This window comes from Muscardinus avellanarius (assembly GCF_963383645.1).
Source record: "Muscardinus avellanarius genome assembly, chromosome: 21".
Lineage (NCBI taxonomy): Eukaryota > Metazoa > Chordata > Mammalia > Rodentia > Gliridae > Muscardinus > Muscardinus avellanarius.
The window spans coordinates 298841-317695 of NC_137807.1; the positions used below are offsets into that span (position 1 = coordinate 298841).

Consider the following 18855-nt stretch of genomic DNA (forward strand, 5'->3'; position numbering starts at 1 on the left):
AAAAAAAAAAAATTGAGCCCGGCATGGTGGTGCACGCCTGTAATCCCAGTACTTGGGAGGCTGAGACAGGAGGATCGTGGTTCGCGGCCAGCCTCAGCTAACTACTTAGGAAGGCCCTCTGCAATTTAGTGAGAACTTATTTCAAAATAAAGAATAAAAAAATAGGGCTGGAAGTGCATCTTGGAGGTAGAAGGTCCCTTGATAGGTTTGGGAATACGGCTTGGAGGTTAGAATGCCACTGGTTCAATCCCCAGTACCATAAAAAAAGGTTAAAAAAAAAAAAAAGAAAGCCGGGCGTCGTGGTGCACGCTTGTCATCCCCGCGCTTGGGAGGCAGAAACAGGAGGATCGCGCAGGTTCGAAGCCAGCCGCGCTGGCTTAGGAGACCCTGTTTCCAAATAAAAATGTAAAAATAGGTCTGGGAGTGTAGCCCGGAGGTAGAAGGGCTTCCAGGAACCCCAGTACCACCAAAAAAAAAAAAAAAAAAAGAAAATTCCAGAAAGTTCTACAAAGCAAAATTCAAATTTATCTCAATCCGTGAGAATGAAGCGCTGTGGCAGTCCGCCTTGTATTGGGTACCACGAGCAACCGAAAGGGCTTAATCTGGGAGGACGTGTGCGGGTTCCATGTCAGGGACACACCATCTTTTTTTTTTTTGTACTAAGGATTAAAACCAGGGTCATTTTACCTCCGAGCTATACCCTCAATCCTATTTTATTTTTATTTTGAAAAGGTGTCTCACAAGGTTAGTGAGAGTCTCACTACTTCCTGAGGCTCACGCCTGCGATCCTCCTGCCTCAGCCTCCCAAGTACTGGGATTCCAGGCATGCGCCATCACACTGGGCCGTCAAGGCATTTTAAAATTAATTAATTAATTAATTAATTTTTGCAGTACTGGGGATGGTACCCAGGGGCATTCTACCTGAGTTTTACACCCCCTGCCCTATTTTTTACTCATTATTTTGAAATAGGGTCTCACTGAGTTACGGAGGGCCTCGATAAGTAGCTGAGGCTGTCCACGGACTGTGAGCCTCCTGTCTCAGCCTCCCAAATGCTGGGATTGTAAGTGTGTTCCTCCATGCCCGGCCTCCAAGCCATTTTATTTTATTTTTTGTGGGTCTGGGGATGAAACCCAGGGGCATTTGACCTCTGAGCTACACCCCCTGCCTTATTTTTTATTCTTTATTTTGAAACCGGGTCTCACTGAGTTGCAGAGGGCCTCACTAAGTAGCTGAGGCTGTCCGCGAACCGCGATCCTCCAGGTCTCAGCCTCCCGAATGCTGGGATGACAAGCGTGCGTCACCACGCCCTGCTCCAAGCAATTTTATTTTATTTTATTTTTAATATGGAACGCTTCATGAATTTGCGTGTCATCCTTGCGCAGGGGCCATGTTAATTTTCTCCGTATCGTTCCAATTTTAGTATATGTCCTGCCTAAGCGAGCACTCCAAGCCGTTTTACAGAAGGGACCTGCGTGTGCCTTGGTACGGGCGGGTGGGCCTGGAGCACGTCCCCATGGACACCAATGTGAGCGTTGTCTGTGTGTAGAGCGGGCCTGTTAAGTCACAGGCACCTCCATAGGCCGCCACGTCCCCCAGAGGCCCTGTATCTGCTGACCCCCCATTGTACCTGTCAACCCCCACCAGCATGTGCACACACACACACACACACACCCGCACACGCACACCTGCACACCCGCATCAAGAGGGCTGCCTCTCCTCAGGGCAGTGGCTTCGACCCCCCAGGTGTTGGGGGGAGAAGCCGGAGCCCAGTGGGCGGGTGGCAGAGTGGGGGCCCTGCCGCGCTCTACCTCAGCTCCGTTTTAATCTCTTCATAGTCCGACTGGGCCTGGAGCTTTTCTTCTAGCTTCTGGAAGTAAAACACAGAGGGTGAGGCGGGCCCGCGCTCAGGGCGTCCCCCGCCCGCCGCCTCCCCGGTACCTGCCTCTATGGCTTCTGACTTGGCGGCCAGCTGCCGCTCCAGGTCGGCGATCTGGTTGGCGGACGCCTCCTCCAGCTCCTGCAGCGACGCGCGGAGGCGCTGGACATCTTTCAGCAGACGCAGGATCTCCCGGTCCTTGGAGGCCAGGGCGGCCTCCAGCCGCGGCCCCGAACACAGCGCGAAGCTCACCTTCTCCTGCGGGCAGAGGGGGCGCTGAGGGGTGTGTGGACCCGTGGCCCTGAACCCCAACGAGATGGATGTTCTCTTCCTTGGCCCCTGTGCCGGCCCAGGGTGAGTTTGTGTTGAAAAATTCATTCAATGTGGCCGGGCGTGGTGGCACAGGCTTGTAATCCCAGTACTTGGGAGGCTGAGACAGGAGGATCGCAGGACTATGGCCAGCCTCAGCTACTTAGTGAGGCCCTCGGCAACTTAGTGAGACCCTGTTTCAAAATAAAGAATAAAAAGTAGGACTGGGAGTGTAGCTTGGAAGTAGAATGCCCCTGGGTTCAATCCCTAGTACTGCAAAAATAAAATAAAATAATAAAAATAAAAAAATAAAAAAATAAAAAAAGATCAATGACCCTGGCATGGTGGCGCACGCTTGTAATCCCAGCATCCCGGAGGCTGAGACAGGAGGATCGCGGTTTGCGGACAGCCTCAGCTACTTAGTGAGGCCCTCTGCAACTCAGTGAGACCCTGTTTCAAAATAAAGAATAAGAGATAGGGCTGTGGGTGTAGTTCGGGGGTAGAGTGCCCCTGGGTTCCATCCTCAGTACCGTAAACAAAACAAAACAAAAACAAAAACAGACCAACCACAAAAGTAGTTAGCTGGGCAGTAGGACTGGGGCTCATATCAGAGGAAACGGTGTAGACAAAGGTTTGGAGCTGCTCCTCTCCTCCTCCACGTATATGGTGCTGGGGTTTGAACCCAGCAGCCTTCTAACTCCGAGCTGTACTCAACAGTCGTACTTTATATTTTTCTTTTGAACAAGTCTTACTAAGTTGCTGAGGGCCTCACTCGGTTGCTGAGGCAGGTCTCGAACCCGTGATCCTCCTGCCTCAGCCTTCCAAGTACTGGGATTTGCCGCGCCTTCTTCCCAGTCTCAAACTGAGCACGGCTCGTTTCAGCAGGAACGCTGCACGGCAGACATTCCCTGGGACGGGCGCGCGGCATCTCCTTCTGGGGAATAGTATTAGCCATGGGGATCTGGGGATTTTCTGGAATTGGCCTTGTTACCCAAAAGATACCTGAGACTTATGTTATTAATGGCCCCAAATTGCTTAAAATAATTCAAGATTTACTCCCTGAAACTGTAACATTTATGTGTTGTTATACTCAAAGTCTGGGACCCCAGGGGGAGAGAGACCACCATCACACAATACTGCAAAGGCAGGAAGGGTTCACTGGGGAACTGGCTCGAGCTGGGGTCCAAGTCTTGACAAGACCCCGAGTCTTTGTTGCAAGGCAGTTTTATACATTTCAGTCACGGGGCTGTGATTTACAAAGGAGTTATCTTTAGACCAAAAGGAATCTTTGCTGCTGTTATCACAAGCAACGGACAGGATCCTCGGTGCCTCCCCTTTGGTTCGTGCCTCCTGGGGTTGGTTGGGAGTTTTTCATCCTGACCCAGGGGCCAAAACTGGCGCTGAACTGTTAGTTGTCTTCCCGGGAGACTGAAACTCAGGCCTAGCGTTTGCTGGATGGTTTGCTGGATGGATGAAGCCTGTCGTGGCCCTGCTTTGGTCCTACAGTATGAGTTGCGTCTAAATTTCCAAATGACGGATCTAACAGGAGTTCTATAAAGACTCGGACAATAACAAGCAGAACAAGCCTTAAAGGCAACCGATCCTCCCCAGGCTTTTCCCAAGCAAATATTAACAATAAACCTAAAACAGAGCCAAGGCAAGTTGTTCCTACCGTTATGAATTCTAAAAGGCCAGCACGTTTACTCAGAGGTAGGCTATGGTGGAGTGGCTACCGACCCCCCAGGAACCCCGCCCCCCTTTGGTTGTACAATGGGTGCGTGGACGCCGCAGAACAGATGGGTACCACGCACAGCCCTGGGGCATGGGAAAGTATGAAACGTTCCTCTCCTCAGCAGTGCCTACTGATTAAAAACAATGCTGTATATTAATCAGAGAGTATAATGCTTAGCATAGGATATTATTTTGATATATTAGTAGTTAATAATCATCTTCTGATCTTTTCCATGGTTGCTTGTAAGAGGAAATGTTCCCTTAAAAAAGAACCTGGCCTGCCGGGCGTGGTGGCGCACGCTTGTAATCCCCGCGCTTGGGAGGCAGAGACAGGAGGATCGCGCAGGTTCGAAGCCAGCCGCGCTGGCTTAAGAGACCCTGTTTCCAAATAAAAAAATATATAAAATAGATCTGGGAGTGTAGCCCGGAGGTAGAAGGGCTCCCAGGAACCCCAGTACCACCAAAAAAAAAAAAAAAAAAAAAAAGAATCTGGCCGTCTGTCACCTTGCCTTGATGTGTTACTTCTTTGTATACTTACTGGTGGATTAATTCTAAAAAAATTGTAAGAGTAGAATGTAGCCGAAAAAGAAAGTATAAAATGCTTGCCAGAACCAAAAGTAGAGAGAATAGAAATGTAAACTAAAGAGAGCAGCGTCACCCTCCATGGCGTCTGTGGCTGTTTCTCCGCTGAACTTTGCCGACTCCTCACCCCACCGCTCGCGGACCCCGGACTCTTGCTGGACCCCGGCGGGGATCACAGGCGCACGCAACCACACCAGCCCGGGTTTGGGTTTCTGAGTCAGTCTAGGTTCTACCCCCAAAGACGTCATCCCCGTTCCAGGCAACAAGGATCCCGCTAACTCCATTAGACTTGAGACCCCAAAGCCACAGGCCGCATTATACGGGTTCCCTCTCCCCTAATTTGTCGATAGCCCCAGCACCCACGGCTTTTCTTTCAGGAGAGGGCCCCTCCTTTGTCCTGGGTAAAGATGGAGAAGTTGTTTGAAGGAGCTCAGGTTGGGCTGCCTGAGCTGTGGATAAATCTAAGGAGAATTTAAGGAGAGAAAAAAAAAAAAAACCACACACACACAAAAACAATCCGCCGCTACCAACCCCAGCTTTCTTCCATGGAGATAAATGCCAATTAAAACAGGAAGCGGATGCCATTAATACAGTAAATTAATTAGCATTGAGCGCCACCGTTGTGCTCAGTAAAGCTCACCTCCAAACCAGCCAAGTTCCCTGTGGCTGATTAGCACCGGCGGCTGCCGGGGTCCGCGGGGGTTAATTAAGAACCATTGGCAAACTCCTCTCCGAGGCCGCCTCGCTCCTGCTCGAGCCCTCGATCCCTCTCCCAGCCCACCCTCTCCCCCTGTTCACACTAGCGGTGTTGTGAACTCACCCAGGCCACATGGACACACACACACACACACACACACACACACACACACACGCACGCGGTCTCCTCGGACCCCGGCATGGGCCACCACCACGCCTCTGGTCCCAGCACACACAGGCACAGGTACTGTACTGAGTCCTCAAGATGACACACTCATGCGCAGAAATACACCCACACCACGGACATTACCTTGGCGCACAGGGACACTCACATACTCTGAAAGGACGCCAGCTCTCAGGAGCAAAACCGCCAAAGACACGCCAAAGAGGGGTGTGCGTGGAACCCTCAACGGCCCCGTAAGGTTCAGACAAAGAAACCGAGTCACCGTCAGAGCAACGATGCTGAGTGTGGAGGCGCCGCCTGTCATCCTAGTACTCAGGAGGCCGAGACAGGAGGATTACAGGTTCGAGGACAGCCTCAGCCAGTAGTTGAGACTCTCATCAACTTAGTGAGACGAGATTTCAAAATAAAAATAAAAAGAGGAGCTGGGCGAGGTGGCGCATGCTTGTAATCCCAGTACTTGGGAGTCTGAGACGGGAGGATCCGGGTTCCTGGCCAGCCTCAGCTTCTTAGTGGGGCCCTCCACAACTTAGTGAGACCCTGTTTCCAAATAAAGAATAAAAAATCGGGCTGGGGGTGTAGCTTGGAGGTAGAATGCCCCTGGGTTCCATCCCAGTACCGCAAAAACAAAACAAAACAAAGACCAAAGTAGATTAAGGACACTGTCATTTGCCCAAAAGTCATAAGCAGACACATGTTCGAAAAGGTCTATTTCAATATTCAAGTGGAAGCCAGGCCCAGGGGCATATGCCTGTAATCCCAGTGCCTGGGAGGCTGAGGCAGAGGATTGCACTTTGGGGACGGAAGGACTGCAGGTTGAAGGCCAGCCTCAACAACTAGGAAGCCTCTCCGCAACCTAGCAAGACCTTATGTCAAAACAAAACAAAAGCCGGGCGTGGTGGGCACGCCTGTAATCCCCGCCACGCTTGGGAGGCTGAGACGGGAGGATCGCACGGGTTCGAAGCCAGCCTCAGCTACTAGTGAGGCTCTCAGCAACCTAGTGAGACCCTGTTTCCAAATAAAATATAATATTGGTCTGGGAGTATAGCCCGGAGGTAGAAAGCCTCTGGGTTTTACCCCCAATACCACCAAAAAACCAAACCAAACCAAACCAAACCAAAACAACACAAGGCTGGAGTACAGCTTGAAGGCAGAATGCCTCTGGGTTAAATCCCCACTGCTCTCCTCCCTCCAGGCGCCCCATTCACTCTGGGGTCATGGGTGGAGGCTGCAGTTCACTTGTGTTTATTTAAGAGATTATGAGTCTCAGCCCTTGCTGTGAAGAGGTGTGAGGAGGAGACCAGTGACAAATTACAAAGGAACCCAAGGTTTAGAAATGGAGACGAGGCTTACGGCAGGGACACCAGGGCCAGTGACCTAAAACTGTTCCTAACATGTGCCTGGGCCTGGAAACCCCGCTGGATCACCAAGCGTGCTCTGGGATCTAATGGCTGACCTCAGGTCTGGGTGAGACTGGAAATTCAAACCATCCCAGCCACCAAGCGGTGCAAGTCCAGCATCCAACAGCGACCCCTGGTGGCAGCCGTACCACCTGGCAATGGGAAGAATTTTTTTTTTTTTTTTTTTTGGTACCAGGGATGAAATCCCGGAGTACTCTACCATCCTGCTACTTCCCTAGTCCTGTTTATTTTTATTTATTTATTTTGAAACAAGGTCTCCCTAAGTTGCCCAGGTTGCCCTCCAACTTGTGGTCCTCTCCAGCCTCTTGAGTAGCTGGGATTACAGGTGCGTGCCGCCGTGCCTGGCAGGAGAGTTTCTGTTACACGAGGGTATTTAGAAGTGAAGGCTTGAGAGGTAAAAGAACCGCTGGTGAGACAGGTCAGAGTTACTGTATTTACGCCCTGACCTCGGCCATTAAGACGCGATGCCTGCTGTATACACGCGGAGACCCACACATCCCTAACCCGCAAACTGCCACCAGCCCGTTCACCCCAGACGCGGGACCCCCAGGTTTTGTCTCCTCTCCCCCTACCTTCCCAGCCTCCTCCTTACCCCAGTGGGTCCCTGCGGGGAGCAGCAGGCCAGGCGGATGGAGCTGTTGACAGAGGCCAGCTGTTCCCGGAGGCTTTCCACTTCCCGCTGGGCGGCCTCGGCACGCTGGGAAGAGAAGAGAGGAGCCCCGTGTGGTCAAGCGGGGCCCGCAGGCACCTCCGCCATCTCCCTGGCTCCTAGGAGCCGGGAGCTGGGAGGACAGGGCTGGTGGCTCCCCCGGGGTGCTTGGGACCCCAAGAGGGGTCAGAACACCCCCTTCCACTAGGACAGGAGGGGTGGTGCCGTCTGGGGGCGTCTGGCTAGTTTTCACCCATTTCTGGGTGCCTCTGTCTGCCCCGTCAACTTCAGGCCTGGCTGGGCAGGAGGCCTGCGGCGGTGGCTGGGTGGGTTGCTGGCTGCTGGGCAAATCATGTCTCCTTATCAGGTCCCAGTTCCCCTTTTGTGAAATGGAGACTGTAAATACAGAGGGGTCCCGAGCAGGTAAAATTAGAATAGAGAGCGGCACAGGGCGGCGCACGCTCATCATCCCAGTACTTGGGAGGCTGAGACAGGAGGATCACAGGTTCACGGACAGCCTCGGCTACTTAGTGAGGACCTCCACAACTTAGTGAGAACTGTGTTTCTAAATAAATAATTAAAAAGGAAAAGACAGGGCTGGGTTGTGGCTCAGGGATAGAGAACCCCTAGGTTAAATCCCCAGTACCGAAAATTAAATAAAAAAGAAAAAGAAAAAAAATATTTTTTTGTGGTACTGGGTGTGGAACCCAGGGGCTTTTCTACCTCTGGGTTACACTCCCAGATCTATTTTATACTAATTTGGAAACAGGGTCTCACTAAGTAGCTGAGGCTGGCTTTGAACCTGTGTGATCTTTCTGTCTCAGCCTCCCAAGCGCTGGGTTACAAGCGTTCTAGGGAAGGGGATTTCTCACCCGCCACCGGCGGAAGAACCGGGTGGCATGATGCCATCCCTCAGCAACCCCTTGGGGAGGGGTGGGCCCTGCGGATTGGCTCGGGCCGGGTGAATTTGTATCTATATCAGGTTATTCACTGAAATATTGACTGTGATGGGAAGACTGGAAATGCGACTCATGCTTGTCAGTAGGAGACCAGTTAGACCAGGGCTCAACAAACTAGAGCCAGCTACCTGTTCTTAAAAATAAAGTTGGAGACGGGCGTGGTGGCGCACGCTTGTCATCCCCGCGCTTGGGAGGCGGAGACAGGAGGATCGCGCAGGTTCGAAGCCAGCCGCGCGCACTGGCTTAGGAGACCCTGTTTCCAAATAAAAATGTAAAAATAGGTCTGGGAGTGTAGCCCGGAGGTAGAAGGGCTTCCAGGAACCCCAGTACCACAAAAAAAAAAAATAAATAAATAAATAAATAAATAAAGTTGGAGCCGGGCGTGGTGGCGCACGCTTGTAATCCCCGCACGTGGGAGGCAGAGACAGGAGGATAGAAGCCAGTCTTGCCGGCTTAAGAGACCCTGTTTCCAAATAAAAATATAAAAAACAGGTGTCTGGGAGTGTAGCCCAGAGGTAGAATACAAAACAAAAAATAAACGAACCCGGGTTGGGCGTGGTGGCGCACGCTCGTCATCCCAGCATTCGGGAGGCTGAGACAGGAGGATCTGGGTTTGCGGCCAGCCTCAGCCACTCAGTGAGGCCCTCTGCAACTCAGTGAGAACCTGTTTCAAAAAACAATCAAACAAACAAAAATAAATAAATAAAAAAGACACCTGCCCTATAAAAACGGACTCATTTGATGGTTGTTTCAAAACACACAGGAACTAGCCAAGCCCCAGGAAGGCCAGAGGTCACCACCACAGCTGCCACCTGCCCTGCCTGGGGCCTCGCGTCCCTCTCAGGGAATCTGCTCCCGCAGGGCGTGTTCGGGGCTCCGGGGTCTCAGCGCGGGTAGGGACCCGGCTGGAAATACGCTTCTGGAGCAGGGAGGGGGCACGTTCTGGTCATCTCCTGTGGGGACAGGGACTTGGAATCCCTCCAGAGGCCCAGGATGGTGTCCTCCTCCCGCCCCGGGTACCTGCGACTCACCTGGTTGGCTTTCTCCAGGTTGGTCATGATCAGGCCGACTTCATCTGCCCTGCGACACAAAGGTGAGGCCCTGAGGGGGTGTCTGGCAGCCCCCCCAACAGCCCGCCTCACCTGAACCCAGGGAGGCTGCCTCGCACACTACCTACCAAGGAGAAATCAGGCAGGGGAGAAAGACCCCAGGCTGCGGGCCACTGGGAAAAAGGCCCAGGCTGGACACCTCATCCCATTTCCCCCCGGGAGCTGCCCGCTGTGTCTCCCCCGCCCCACAATGCCCTTTCTCAAGGGGCCGGCTCAGGCTGGGGACCCAGCTCCTGCGGGTCCCGGGGTCTTGACGCTCCTTCTCCTGTTTTTTTTTTTTTTTTTTTTTTTTTTCAGTACTGGGGATGGAACCCAGGGGCATTCGACCTCCGAGCTGCACCCCCAGCCCTATTTTTTATTCTTTATTTTGAAACAGGGTCTTGCTGAGTTGCAGAGGGCCTCACTGAGTGGCTGAGGCTGGCTGTGACGGCGAAGCTGGGATTATAAGCGTGCACCACCACGCCCGGCCTCCCTGGGTCTTCTGTCCACTGTGGGGTCCGCCCCCTCCCCTCTGCCTGTGGCGGGCCCAGCGCCTGGGGAGCGCTGGTGACCAAGGCCACACGGGCTGCTGTCCAATGCTGGCCCCTTGCCCAGGTCCGCTCATCCCGAAAGCCGCCTCCCCTGGACCCGACCCTGACGACCCCGATGACACCCCTGCGCGCCTCTCTGCCTGGCCCTGTGCCCCATCCATTCTTCCCTGAGAAGCATTTCCCGTGTGCTGGGCATTCAGTAGGCGCTCAACGGTGTCTGTGAAGGGATGTATTTATCACTGGATCAGCTACTGTGTGTCCCCTCTGACTGAGGACGCAGCCATGGTCTCTGCACACCCGGGGACCCCGCAGGGCGCAGGGAAGCAGCGAGCGCCCAGGGTTTCTGGGCCGTGTGACGCCTTCAAGGCTGGACGGCTCCAGCCCGCGAGGGGAGGCCCCAGGCCGCGGGTGATGGCCTGTGGCAAGTGGGGACACAGCGGAGCGGGGGACGGGGATGGCGCGTGTGCCGGAGGGGGCAGAGGGGCCCCCAAGTGAAATGTGGCTTCAGACAGAGAATCAGAGGAGGAGAGAAGGGGCTGGCATGGAGGGTCTGAGGGTGGAGGCTGTCTGTGGGTCCAAGAGCAGAGGCTGGCTGTAGGTCTGAGGGCGGAGGCTGCCTAGAGTGGAGGCCCCCAGCAGGAATCGCTTACTTGGCCGCAGCCTCCTCATCGTATTTCCGCCGCAGCTCTAAAAGCTCCGTCTGCGTGGCCTTTAACGCTGGGAAAAAGTAAAAAGCCGGGTGAGGTGCGGACCCCAGAGAGGACAGGGCCCGCCCCCTGCTCGCTGGGCCTGAAAGTGGAGGGCGGGCAGGTGGTGAGCCCCTTCTCTGGCGGGTTGTGGCCAGAGGGCAGGCGAGGGGCTTCTCTGGGAGTCTAGGGAGTTCCTGCTAGGTGGCAGGCGGTGTCATCCCAGTCCCCACCTGGGGAATGCGCCCGGCACCCTGCAGCCCCCGAGGCCCTGGGAGGGGTCACCCCGAGCTCCACCCAGCCGGGGGTAGGGAGCCACAAGGGACCGGACTGCATGGGGAGCTGGGGGTGGGCCACGCGGCCCCTGGCCTTGCACCCGCCCCAGAGTCTCCCCGCCCGGGTGGGGCCTGGAGGCGCCTCCTCTGCCAGGCCTGCAGGGTTCCATCCCAAACCCTCTTCCAGTGCACTCTGGCCTCTGGGGCTGGGGGGGGGGGCCCTGGTGGTGAAGGTGGCCCCCCTCCTCAGGGCCTGTTCTTTAGTTTTCAGTGCTGGGGACGGAACCCAGGGGCATCCTACCTCCAGCCTGGACTCCCACCCCTATTTATCTTTTTAAAAATTTGGACACAGGGTCTCGTGGGTTGCCTCCAATTTCTGACCCTCCTATCTCGGCCTCCCAGGTGCTGGGATTAGAGACCCGCGCCACCACACCGGGCCCCCTAGCTCCCGTTCGCCCGCGTGACCTGAAGCTGGGCTCGGCGCACCCACGGTGCCCCAGGCGCACGGACCCCCGCCGCCGGGCCTGGTTGGAGGGTCACCGGAACGCACCTGAATGCAGGACCTTGATCTTCTCCTCGGCCTCCCCCAGTCTGGCTGCCAGAGTGACCTGTGCTTCCTGAAGGCCCCTGCGGAGAGGCCAGGCGCCAGTCAGCTGCTGGCCATTTTGCCCACCCTACCCTGCAGTGGCTGTTCTGTCCAGGTTTGTCGGCATTTTATTTTGTTTTTATTTTTATTTTTATTTTTTTGTGGAACTGGGGACTGAACCCAGGGGCATTCTACTTCCAAGCCACACCCTCAGCCCTGTTTTATTTTTATTTTAAAACAGGGTATCTCCAGGTTGCTGAGAATCTCACTACTTGATGAGGCTGTCCTCAAACCTGCGATCCTTCTGTCTCAGCCTCCCAAGAGCTGGGATTACAAGGGTGTGCCGCCACGCTCGGCTATTTTATTTTTGTGGTACTGGGGATTGAACCTAATGAGACTGATTCAAAATGAAAAATAAAAAAGGCTGGGAGTGGCAGGCGTGGTGGCGCACGCTTGTAATCCCAGCATTCGGGAGGCAGAGACCAGAGGATCACGGTTCGCCTACAGCCTCAGCTACTTAGTGAGGCCCTTCTCAACTGAGACCCTGCTTAAAAAAAAAAAAAAAAAAGAATAAAAAATAGAACCGGGGGTGTAGCTCGGAGGTAGAATGCCCCTGGGCGGTCCAGTTCCCAGTAACAACACACACACACACACACACACACACACACACACACACACCCCATTTCTGTCTCTCAGGAGTTGCTGACTAATGGGCCACTGCCACGTCCACTTAGCAGATGGGTAAACTGAGGCTCAGAAGAGCGAGGCGAGCCTCCCGGGCCTGCTGGCCCTTCCAGCCTCTCCAGCCTGGAACCTGGGGGGCGGCGGTGAGACCCCAGCCGCCCTCCGCCCCTCTGTCCGTCTCCGTCCATGTCCACCCTCTCTGTCCCCCTCCGTCCCCTCTCACTTCTGCTTCTCGGCCTCATTTCTCTGGAGCAAGGCTTCTGAGGGGGGGGCTTTCCCGGGAATGCCCGAGGGGCGGCTCCCCTCGGTCGGCGTGCGCGCGGCTGGTGACGTTCCCCCTTTCTGCTCTGCAGAGAGGAAGAGCAAGAAACACCCATCGCGAGGCAGCCGGGCCACAGGGAGGGAGGTTTCCCCAAGCCGGATCAACCCATCCGTCCCGTCTCAGCCTCCTGAGTTCTGAGTGTTCAGGTGGGCGCCGCCACGCCCGGGCTGAAATTTCATTATTTTATTAATCTGTTGTTGTTATTATTATTTTGTGTATTATTATTATTATTTATTATGATTTTGTGGTATTGGGGACTGAACCCACAGGCATTTTACACCCTCAGCCCTATTTTTTATTCTTTATTTTGAAACAGGGTCTCACTGAGTTGCCGAGGGCCTCACTAAGTAGCTGAGGCTGTCCGCGAACCGCGATCCTCCTGTCTCAGCCTCCGGGATGCTGGGATGACAAGCGTGCGCCACCACGCCCGGCTCCCAACCCTTTTTAAATTTTTTTGTTTTGAAACAGAGTCTTACCAGGTTGATGAGACTCTCACTACTTGCCAAGGCTGGCCTTGAACCTGCAACCCTCCTGTTTCAGCCTCCCAAGTCCGAGGATGACAGGCGTGCGCTACCACGTCTGACTTACTATTTTCTTTATTGACCGTCAGCCTCCCTTTGTAGAGGTCTCCACCGCCAGACGCAGGACCGTCCTGTTCTTCTCCCAGCCTGGTCTCTAGTACTGAGGGCAGTGCCGGGCGCTTAGCTCCTAACACCCAACAGTAAGTTGGCACCAAGGGTTTCACTTGCTCCTGGCGCCTGCCTTCTTTCTTTTCTTTTTTTTTGTGGTAGTATGGAATGGACCCAGGGGCATCCTACCTCCGAGCTACACCCCCAGCCCTATTTTTTATTTTGAAACAGAGTCTCACTAAGTTGCACAGGGCCTCCTCACTAAGTAGCCGAGGCTGGCCGTGAATGGAGATCCTCCTGTCTCAGCCTCCCAAAGGCTGGGATAACGAGGCTGCGCCATCATACCTGGCTCTGTCTTTCTTGATCAAGGTCACCACCTGGCTAGATCTGTTCACCAATGCCTAAAAACATTTCTTATCGCAATATACGTGCACCTAAATGCTCTAGTTTAGCTCTGGTATAGTTCCTTGGATTAATTTTTTTTTTTTACTTTTGTGTCACAGGGGATTGAACCCAGAAGTAATCTACCTCTGAGCTACACCCTCAGCCTTACTTTATTTTTATTTGGAAACAGAGTCTCACTAGGTTGGTGAGAGCCTCACGACTTGCTGAGGTTGGCCTTGAACCTGCGGTCCTCCTGCCTCGGCCTCCCAAGTCCTGGATGACAAGCGTGCGGCGCTGCACCTGGCTATCTCTTGGCTTAAATGGACAGGGAATCGATGCTCTCCCCTGCTCCTGAGTCCCTGAGGTTTCAGTCCCTGTGTTCAGCAGCAGGGCCAGGCCACCCACGTGTCGCCCACAGCGACAACGCCCAGGCCCCCGCCCGCCCGGCCCCCATGGAGGTTTGAGTTTGCAGGTCAGGTGTTGGTTCCGGGCACCCCTTATCAGTACCTCTGGGGCCCAGGAGCTCGGGGTGCCTCTTCCACAAGGCGTGGAGGTCTCGCCGGGGCTGGCCGCTGGGGTCGAAGCTGGGGGGCTGCAGTCTGTCGTCTAGGCCGCGCACCTCAAAAGCAGGCGCGGGGTCTGCAGAGAAAAGGGGTGGTGGAGGCTGCAGGGCCCGTGTCCCGCCCCGCTGGGCATGGCAGCGATAAGAACCGTTGCCACCTTCTGGATTTGGCGATGCCATCTGAGGTGTCCATGAGACCCTGGCCACAGGGCCCAGACGCCCGCCCACAGGCTCCCAGACCACGCCTGTGCGCCATGGGGAAACCGAGGCAGGACTGCTCTGCGGACGCCCCCACAGCATGCGGTGGTCAAGGGTGTGCCCTGCCGGGCTCCCACCCCTCTGCTGGGTCCCCGTCTAGCCGCTTTCCCCAGTAGCTCCCTCCCGGCTTCCTGGCCACATTTCTCGTGTCGCGCGCATGCATTATTGGCTGAACAGCGGCCATTCTGGTACAAGATCCATACCTGGTAGTAAGATGTCTCCCAATCTCCCGGCCCCTCACAGGCCTGGGAGCTTAAGTCTGCCGGGGCTGCCCTCCTTCTCAAAGCCCTTCACCAAGCCCAGCGTGGTGGCACATACTTGGAATCCCAGTACTTGGGTGGCTGAGACCGGCCCCCGCCCCTGCTGGGGCGCAGGGGGCTCAGAGGATGGTCTCGGGGCCCAGATGGCCCTGCAGCCCGGTCCATACGACCCGCACCAGCTTCTTCTCTAGCGTGCGTGGTGCTGGGGGTGGGACCCGGGGACTTTCTACCTCTGAGCTATTTGGAAACAGGGTCTCGCTAGGTCGATGGGAGTCTCGCTACTTGCTGAGGCTGGCTGGGAACTGCGATCCTCCAGTCTCAGCCTCCCAAGTCCTGGGATGGCAGGCGTGAGCACTCCGCCTGGCCGCCATGCCTGCCTTCTGAGCTCAGACACAGCTTCCCCACCAAGCCTGTGCCGAGGGGGGCTCCTTTCCCTCCGGTCAGCCAGTTAAAGCTCACCCACCTCCCATATTGCCACTCGAAGGCCACCTCTTCCAGGAAGCCCTTCTTGACCACTCCTGACACGCGTCTCCCTTGACGGCACCCGCGAAGGTTCCTGGTATACGCTCATCGATGAGTCTACCTCCTGAACACCCATCACGCCGCAAGTCCCCAAGGTGCATGGGCTGGCACCGCAGCTGCCTCTGCCCCCTCCGCACACGCGAGCCCCTGGACCCCGGGGCACAAAACCTGATATGCAGCTTGACCCGATACATTTGTCCTGGGAGAGGACACGGGGCAGCGGCTGTGTAGAGACGCCTTCAGGTCCGGCTGGAACAAGGCGGCCTCTCGTTTTTCTCTCCTGCCTCCCGCGTAGGGGGCTGGACAGCGGCGTCTGTGCGGACGTGAGCAGGTGTGAGGGGACACGGCGCGGCCTCCGCCAGCCCCCCCACGCCCCGTCATTAGCCGGGGCCCGCTCAGCAGGGGACGCCATTAAGTCTCCCCGGGCTGATGTAATTATACATTGACATAATTAACCCAGCGAGCGCATTAGGCAGGCCGGCTAAAAATTCATCTATAATTATTTGTTGTGTGCATGCTAATGAGTCCATCTGCACCGCCTTTGTACAACACGAACAAATTAATTTACAAGTCTGGGTTTTTTAATAAGTTCAAGGAATTGCTTCCTATTGTGCCCTGGTTTTTGAGAAAGGCAGAAAAAGGCGCGGGCGCCTGTCGGGGTCATGAAGCTAGATAAACATGGCGGTGCGGGGCCCACCGCCCCGGGCCTGGGGGTCACTGTGGCTGACCTCAGGTGGCCCCCCGGGAAGGCCGGTGGAGGGGGGCCGGGACCCCGATACAGGTCAGGGGATTTTCTCTGGCCGATCCAGAAGCCGGGGGTCCAGCCCACAGAAGCCGAAGTTCGGCTCTGGTTCTCGAGCCTCAGTTTCCCCGTTGGTCAAGCGGGGACAGCATAAGAGCTCGCGTGTGTCAGGAAGGACTGCTGGAGCGACCGGGAGACCCCGAGGGAAAGGCGCTGTGGTGTCCAGGACAGGTAACCGGCCCCGCGGAGCCTCGGGGGGACACGCCCGGGAGACCCAGAATTCAATACTCTTGCTTTGGACCCCCCACCCCGACCCCGGGGACCCAGAGATTCCAGCCTGGACGTCACACGGGGGAGGACGGGCCAGCTCCATCTGTCCAAGGACGGGAGGCGGGGTGTAGACGGCCAGAGGCAGGAGGTGGAGACCCTGACCCGCTGCAGGGCTGGGCTCCCTCGGGCTCGGGCTCCGGGAGGACTCCGGCCCCGCCCCAGCCCCGTGCGTGCCTGGTAACCATGTCCCTCTAATCTCTGCTTCTCTGTCCCTCCTCCTCCTCCTCCTCCTCCTCCTCCTCCTCCTCCTCCTCCTCCATCTCTCTGTCTTTCTCTCTTTCTTTCTCTGTGGTACTGGGGATGGAACCCAGGGGCATTCTATCTCTGAGCTATATCCCCAGCCTGAATTTTATTCTTTATTTTTATTTATTTACTTATTTAGTTGGTGGTACTGGGGTTCCTGGAAGCCCTTCTACCTCCGGGCTACACTCCCAGACCTGTTTTTTAAAAATATATTTTTATTTGCAAACAGGGTCTCGTAAGCCAGCGCGGCTGGCTTCGAACCTATGCGATCCTCCTGTCTCCGCCTCCCAAGTGCGGAGATTACAAGCGTGCGCCACCACGCCCGGCTTTTTATTCTTTATTTTTGAAACAGGGTCTCACTGAGTTGCGGAGGCTGGTCTCGAACCTGGGGTCCTCCTGTCTCAGCCTCCAAGTCCAGGTATTCCACCACGCCCAGCTAGTCCACCCATTTACTTATGCATAAACTACCTAATACCACGGCTAATTCTTCTTGGTTCCACTAAACCCGGGGCCCTAGAGAACGCGGCCAAAGGTTTTCTTCTGTTTTACCACCACCCCAGGCTTCCCAGGGCGGTGGCGGCGGGGGCCTGCTCGCTGGTGCCATGGGTGCTTCCTCAAGACACCCCAGGCAGGAGGGGCGCCAGGGGGGCGTCTGTAGGGGGAGCAGTTCAACCCTCCCACCCCGTCCATCTGAAGAAAAGCGCTGTGCGGAGCCTTTTTAGGGAAAAGGCTGTCCGAGAGGCTGTTTAGAAACACATATATGCCGAGGTGCGCGTGCGGCCTCCAAAATATCTCCGAGACAGAAGCCGGCGCCCATCTGGGCCGCGAGGGGCGGGCGGCTCGGGCTACGGCGGCAGATGGGCGCGGGGTCCACGCTCCACCAGCCCGGCGCCGCCCGCTCCTGCCTTTCCCGCAGGCCCAGCGCTGGCCGGCCGGGGGTCTCCTGGCTGGGGCAGGGGCAGGAGAGTTGGGAATGGGGGGCCCGGATGGTCATAATCACCGCCCCATCATGAGCAGCAGAAACGCTAAGAAATCTGTGGGTCACAGATCTCCGTGTGTGTGTGTGTGTGTGTGACTAGGGATCTATTTTTATTTGGGAAATACGGTCTCGCTAGGTGGCTGAGACGCTCATTACTTGCCGAGGCTGGCCTCGAACCCACGATCCTCCTGTCTTGGGCCTCCCAAGTACTGGGCTGAGAGGCATGTGCCCCCACGCCTGGTGCAGGTACTGTTTTCTGGACATTTATTATATGCCAGATGGTCAGCTAAAGGCTGCCCCCCCCCCCGCCCCCGTTTTACCCTTCTGAAGTTCTGGGAGGTAAGTTGGCTTTTCAGAGGAAGGAATCAAGGCTTGAGGGGTAGAGCTGGCCGCCCGGCCAGGAAGCAGCCCAGCCACGTGGATTAGAATAAAGCCAGCCGGGCGTGGTGGGCACGCTTGTAATCCCCGCGCTTGGGAGGCTGAGACAGGAGGATCGCGCAGGTTTGAAGCCAGCCTCAGCTACTTGGTGAGGCTCTCAGCAACTTAGTGAGACCCTGTTTCCAAATAAAATATAAAATAGGTCTGGGAGTGTAACTCAGAGGTAGAAGGGCTTCCAGGAACCCCAGTACCACCAAAACCAACCAACCAACCAAACAAATAAATATAAAGCCGGGCGTGGTGGCGCACGCTTGTAATCCCCGCACTTGGGAGGCTGAGACAGGAGGATCACGCAGGTTCGAAGCCAGCCTCAGCTACTTAGTGAGGCTCTCAGCAACTTAGTGAGGCCCTGTTTCCAAATAAAATATAAAATAGGTCTGGGAGTATAGCCCGGAGATAGAAAAACCCTGGGTTCCATCCCCAGTGCAACAAAAACAAAAATAAAAGAAAAATAAGAATCAAGTTCCTGTTGCGATCCGCCCTGCTCCGTGGCTGAGCAGAACGCCGCACACAGCAGGCGTCCAGCAGTTGCTGAGTGACTTGACTTGACTCCCAGCGGTTCTCTAGTCGGGGAAGGTCGCTAGCCACTTTACACGTGGGGAAACTTAGGCTGCTTAAATAAGACAGGCGGCCAGGGGAGGCGGAATGGCGGAGGGGGGCTGCCCGGCTCCTCCCAGCCCCGGGCCTCTCAGCCTCCCTCCGCGGGAGAGCCAGCGCGGCTCTGGGGCCCGGCCAGGGGACCAGGAGCGGCCGGTGACCCAGGCAGAGCCTCCCTCCCGCAGCGAAGGCGGCCTCCCCAGCCTCGACCCGCTCCCGGGCCTTGCAGCTCAGCCTCCCTCGCTGTTTACGTGAATCTTGCCACTGGGGAAGTGGTTAGGAGCCGGGTGTGGGGGGCACATTCCGGCTCCATG

At 55.8% G+C, this 18855-nt stretch overlaps 1 protein-coding gene across 1 annotated transcript in view; it reads right to left on the bottom strand.

Moving 5' to 3' along the window:
• CUX2 (cut like homeobox 2) overlaps window positions 1-18855 on the bottom strand; it is a gene marked incomplete at both ends in the record, with an annotated part of 201853 nt that overhangs the window by 16600 nt on the left and 166398 nt on the right. Inside the window, 7 exons of the mRNA XM_080717572.1 lie at window positions 1810-2135; window positions 7390-7494; window positions 9437-9485; window positions 10695-10761; window positions 11556-11632; window positions 12499-12622; window positions 14118-14249. Of these exons, the coding sequence (XP_080573698.1) occupies window positions 1810-2135; window positions 7390-7494; window positions 9437-9485; window positions 10695-10761; window positions 11556-11632; window positions 12499-12622; window positions 14118-14249 (880 nt within the window). The remainder of the gene's footprint in view (window positions 1-1809; window positions 2136-7389; window positions 7495-9436; window positions 9486-10694; window positions 10762-11555; window positions 11633-12498; window positions 12623-14117; window positions 14250-18855) is intronic.